Here is a 5,785-nt window from a genome sequence, read left to right as displayed (position 1 = left end):
CCGATTTGGCCTGGTGCATTAGTCTTGATGTCACCTGCACCTGAACTTCGTGTCAGCTCTGGTTTTCTGTGACTTTCTGCAGAACTCAAAGTAACTGCACTGAAAAATTAGTAACCGGGTAAAACGACAGTGATAAGTGCTGGTGATCTGATATGGCACCCAGGCCTGAGGGCACGCCTCCCTTTTTAGGGCCGGTTCCTCACGTCACAGTCCGTGTCGTGAGTCTCTCTTCACTGCTGTCTCCTGATGGCGCAGATAGCGTAGGGGAGGGGCTGTAACGTCATGCCCAGTTTGGGCGTGAGGCTGGGGACAGAGCCTGCGGGAAACTGCAGGCGGAACCTCTGCATCATCGTGGTGAAAAAGAGAAACATCTCCATCCTCGCCAGCTGCTCACCCAGGCAGTGTCGCCGCCCTACAGGAAGTAAGCATAAAATATGTATTTTTATTTGCAAAGACCAGTCACAACAGCACAGACTCACAAATGCATTGAATAAAAAGAGTAAGTGTAAAATCCCATTCAGATTATAACGTAGGTAGAGAAACAGAAGGAAACACTCTAAACTGTCAAACTAGTCCTGAGAGGTAATACTTTACATTTTGCATTTTTAAATTAAGTTTTTTCTTTTTTATAAAAAGAGCCACTAATGGCCCAACCATTTGGCAGCAGCCTGTATAGTTCCAGCAGTCTTTCAACCAAAATAGTAAATATTAAGGTTATAGCTAATGTTTTGACTATTGACTGACTTACACTCTAAATATAGAAAATTCACAATCATTCCAGCTCTAGAATGGACCATACTTTTGAGGATTCATATGTATAAATTTTTTCTTTTGGCTGGAAATGTGTATTGCTCAATTTCTTCAATATTACAGATGATGAAATCAGACATCCAATTTGTTTCTGAAATGCCTGGCATGTTGAGGCTTTTTTTTTATTCCACCCTTCTGATGACATTTCAATGCTAGCCAGAAGAAAGCCAGAACTAGAGATGAAAGGTCGATGACTTTTGCATCTCATGCCACACAGCGCAACAGACTCACCCACTGAGAAGGGCAGGAAGGCCTCGCGCCGGACGAAGTCGCCGCGGCAGTCCAGGAACCTCTCCGGGGAGAAGACGTCCGGGTGGCTCCAGTACTTCTCGTCGAAGTGCGCCGAGTACAGGTTGGTGATGACGAGGGTCCCGCGGGGGATGGAGTAGCCCCTCACCTGGGCGTCCTCAGAGGTGGCGCGGAAGATGCCCAGGGGCACCACGTTGCAGAAGCGCAGGACCTCATGCAACACTGCCTCCACGTAGGGCATCTGTGGCCGGTCCTCCAGCGAGGGCGGCCTGCTGTTCCCCACCACGCTGTCGATCTCTTTCTGCACCTTGTCTGGTGGAGAGGGAAATCTGTCTGGTCAGCAGCAGCAGGGCAACTGGATTTCTGCCTTAGTAATGAATGACATGTAAAACAGTCATGACAGTCTAGTATGCCCTGGAGAGGTATTAAAGGTGACAACCAAATCATAATTATTGTGATTTTGCTGCAAATGATTGTGCTATCACAGCAATGTACTATGCTTCACACTGGTAATGGCCTGCTCTTTGGGAGAGGCGTGGCTCAAGTGGGACGGTTTGTGTTTGTGTTAGAATGCATGCAGCTGTTCATCACCACCAAAAATAAAGCGCTTGATGACATCCTATTAAACAGAACAAGGTAAAGGGCAAAAAGTCAAGCAGGGTCAAGCAGGATTTCTAGCTCTCCTTGACAACCTCAGACCAAGGAGGAGCATTTGGGGGGGTTGAAACAGAAATTTCTGTTGAGCTGTGTCTCTGTTGACAAAGGGTTGGAGGTTCCTACATTAAGCCTGCAGGCTGTGTACTTGCCTTGGACACTAGGGTGGAGTGCCATGTACAGCATAGCCCAGCGGATGGCATTGGTGGTGGTCTCGGTGCCAGCAATAATCAGCTCGCCCACAGAGAAAATCAGGTTCTCCCATGAGAACGAGGCCCCAGGGTCGGCCGCGCTCTGCTCCATCTCGTCCAGGTACGCATCAATGTAGTGCCGCGGGGACTGCCGCATCCGGCCCTGGGAGAAGCGCTCAATGATCTCCAGCAGGAAGTCGTAGACTTTTGCCGCGTTGCGGAAGAGCTTCTGGTGTTTGCCGAATGGCAGGATCTCGATCCAGGGGAAGGCATTGTAGAGGAAGGCCCACCCGCTGGCAGCCAGCTCCACGTTCTCGCTGAAGATCTCAATCATCTGCTGGAAGTCCCGGTCGTCGTAGGTGAAGCGCTGGCCGAAAAGGATGAGGTTGGTGATGTTGGACACGGCATTGGTCACCAGGTGTTTGGGGTTGAAGGGCTTCCCCTTGTGCTCATCCATTGCATCAATGAAAAACATGCACTCCTCTGAGATCTTGTTCTCAAAAGTCTTTTGGCCGCTTCCAAAGTAGCGGAAGCTGTTGACAGCAAGTTTGCGGTGTTCAACCCATCCACGGCCATACTTGGAGTTAAGAAGTCCTATAGAGTATCCACACAGAAGACAGGCAAAGCAAGGAAAGAGAAGTGAAATAATACGCAGAAAATAAATCTTGAAATAAAACAGAAAATTAAACCCAATTACTTTTGAAAACTTCATGGACCAAAAAAAAATCAGTATGTATAAAACGTTTCAGCATGGTCAGTCATCTTTTCCTTCTCTAAATTCCAATTTTATTTTACTGGCTTGCTTGATTCCAGGCCTGGCAGGTTACAATTAATTCACACTGTGTTTTAAGTGTATCTGAAATTCAATGTACATATAAAGAAACAACAACAGACTCATGCAAAAGCCCTTGCAAAGTGGCTTGATGGAATAAAGATTTGCAGAAATGAGAGATGCTAACAGTAAACACACAGACAGCGGGTGTGCATTGAGCATAACGCACTGATGAATCTCAATCCCACAATAAAAGCGCATCTGGGGAGGTTCTGCAGTCAAATCTGTGCATGTGCTGTCGATCAATGAGCAGGACACACTTCCAAAAGCTTTCAGAAGTATGTATGAGCAGCTGTTAAAGCAGGACGCTGAGGGCACTAGCAATACTGTCTGTCCCACGAAACTGTTCAAAGGGCAAAGTAAAATCATTCCATGAAGTTGTAATAACCTACCATTCACAATCTGGGTTTTCCTGGTGTGCCAAAAGTATTGCCATAAGGGCAACCCTGTCTAAATGTGCCACTTGGAAAAGCTTTCCAACATAAGCAGGCCTTTTTCACCAACTGTTTTTCTGCACCCTGTGGCTTGGATTTAGTATCCTACTGTTTGTAATGCGACATCTATTTTCAGATCAAAACTGCACATGTAAGATTTAGAAACTGGACATGTCAATGTAAATGTAATATTTGTAATGCCAATAAAACAAGATTCTTAAATGGTGTGATATTATTCAGATTAAAAGGTTGTTACACATTTTATCTGCTGTATTGGTTGATTTATAATGTATCTATTGATCTGTATACTTTTCTGAACATTTAGCCCCTGCTTCCAAGTTTGTTTTGGATTTGGTGCTCTTTAATGGCAATTTGAGCCAAAAAAGCTTGTGATTTAACATCCAAATTGAATCTGCCATTACCTTTTGCTGACAGAGACTGCATATTTGGGCGTTGTTATGCATTTGAGAGGTCAGAGTGGCAGCTATCCTAAAAATGTACTGCTAAATGTGTTGGTTTGGCTTTTACTAATATCCCTCTGATAGGAGAAATAACCCATATTACCTCCCATATTGGTCATTTTCTTGAACAGAGGCAGGGATGGTCTGTCTGCAAATACCTCACTCTGATGCGAGAGGCATTCTTTGATAGCATCGTACCCATTCAGCACCACAGTTGAGATGCCGCCTAAATCAAGACTGAAGATCTGAAAAAGAAAGAATACATACTGTACATATATACAGTGTACATATTTACCACTGGAGACAGACTCTGATCCAACAACACATTTCTGTACATATTGTATATACAGTGTACGTATTTACCACTGGAGACAAACGCCAACAACACACTTTTTTAAAAATTAAATCTATTTAGCACAGGTTTAGTTTAGGTTAACTATCTTGCCCCAGGGTACAGCAGCAGTACCCTTCCAGGGAACTGACATGATAGTTGGCTCCTTGCCACTACACCACCGTACTTCTTTTAAAACACAGTGCATGTGTTTTGTGCATTCTGAGGAACGCCCGGCTATACGAGCGGGGGTGGGGTGGGGAGGTTACTTTAACTTTGACCTTACCGACACCATTCACTTCAAGCCGTGACATTAGATTCATATGTCTCTTACCGCAATTGGGGCAAACCAATATGCTAAGTAGCCCAAGCCCGAGCCAACCCCCCACTAAACCGAGCTGGTGCCGGCCATGTTTTTTAAATCGGTTTTTAAGCGTGCTTCAGTTTTTTAATCGGTTTTGAAATATATTCAAGTCAGTAGTCTAAATGCTACGCTATGAACATGACATTAAATTTAACTTCTAAAGCTGAAGCGTGAAAATGTTAACAGTTTACTCCGGACGAACTTGTTCGGCGGGTTACCTAAATTTCCTTGCAAGATGTAAAAACCATATATTGTCGGGAGGGGGATGGGGGGAAGCAGACAAAAGCCAGCTCAGCATTTCTTAATTCACAGAGCCCATCTCGTGTCCCGCAGATTACACTGGCAAAATCACGTCGTGATAGTCTTTTCTCTTTTGTTCTCTGCGCTGTCTGACAGACACACAAACTGGATCAGCTATAATATCCTCCGGCGTAACCTTTGACACACTTCGAGAAATTGTATGCAATGCACATATACAAGGATATGGAGAATCATTAAATGTGCACCGCATATGTCCAGAGTGCATACATCCTACCTTTCTGAAGTGGTAATCAAATGATGTAATATGATGGACAATTTTCCTTTACGTTGCCAAATAGCGGACCCTCAGCACCCCTGCCTCGAAAACCTCTAGGCTGTCTAGAAGTATAACTACGTAATTCTGCCGTCACCATTGCACCGGGCAAATAACAAAGGAAGCTGTACGAATCTCCTGCTGACGTAGATAAACACTGTACCTGTCCATGGATTTCGCTCTGTTTCCTCATATAGACGTGCGGCTCGGAGGCGAGAGACAGGATGTTCCCAATTATAGGCAAGGGTGTTGGTCCTGGGGGGAAACCTCTAGGTCTCCTCTGCTTTGCGAGTTGACGAATCAGCAAGAAAGAGAGAAGAATTACTAGAAGGCTACCTAAAACTACAAACGCCTGTCCGTAAGAGACGGTCAGTTTAAGTGCCAGTCTGCCGGTAGACAGCATTTTCGTTCCAGGACTTAAGGGCTGAACTTCACTATTCAGAAAAGATTACATTATCACTGTGCACATGGTGCTATCCCCCCGCCTCTGGTAGGCTAAGATTGGCTAGACGTGCTGCAGAGATAATAACTATCGATGAACTTTGATTGTCTCCTTTCCAGTTGCCGGAAACGTTAGAGTTGTTCGTGCGAAAGAGAAGCGAGATTGCTCGGAAACATGCTTTACGTTTCTTATTATATGTGTGTATAGTAGAACACGCTGTTTCCCATTTCCTGTTAGATTTCAAACTGAAGTTAAAAGAAAGAAATGGACAAGCCTGTTACTGCTTAGTCATGTCTTCGTCACTTAGTTGGAATACGCGCATTCTCTCACGCCAGCTGTCTGACGGTAACAACGGCTTGTCTACTGCCAGATCCCACAAGAGACCAGACCAAACATGTCACTGCATCACAACAGATCCACAAACACGCCCGTTGTCTCTGCAA

The 5,785-nt window shown here is 45.0% G+C and overlaps 1 protein-coding gene across 1 annotated transcript; it reads right to left on the bottom strand.

Moving 5' to 3' along the window:
• Positions 1 to 230: 230 nt before the first annotated feature.
• LOC118788295 (vitamin D 25-hydroxylase) lies at positions 231 to 5,303 on the bottom strand. Its single transcript, XM_036544252.1, has 5 exons — positions 5,064 to 5,303; positions 3,735 to 3,876; positions 1,866 to 2,498; positions 1,042 to 1,371; positions 231 to 412 (listed from the first exon to the last, which is right to left on the bottom strand). Exons 1-5 carry the CDS (start codon positions 5,301 to 5,303, stop codon positions 231 to 233), a joined length of 1,527 nt encoding a protein of 508 aa, XP_036400145.1.
• Between the last annotated feature and the right edge of the window lie 482 nt (positions 5,304 to 5,785).

This window comes from Megalops cyprinoides, chromosome 13 (assembly GCF_013368585.1).
Source record: "Megalops cyprinoides isolate fMegCyp1 chromosome 13, fMegCyp1.pri, whole genome shotgun sequence".
In the NCBI taxonomy this organism is placed as follows: Eukaryota; Metazoa; Chordata; class Actinopteri; order Elopiformes; family Megalopidae; genus Megalops; species Megalops cyprinoides.
The sequence above is the reverse complement of the archived record's forward strand: the minus strand, read 5'-3'. Positions and strand labels throughout refer to the sequence as shown.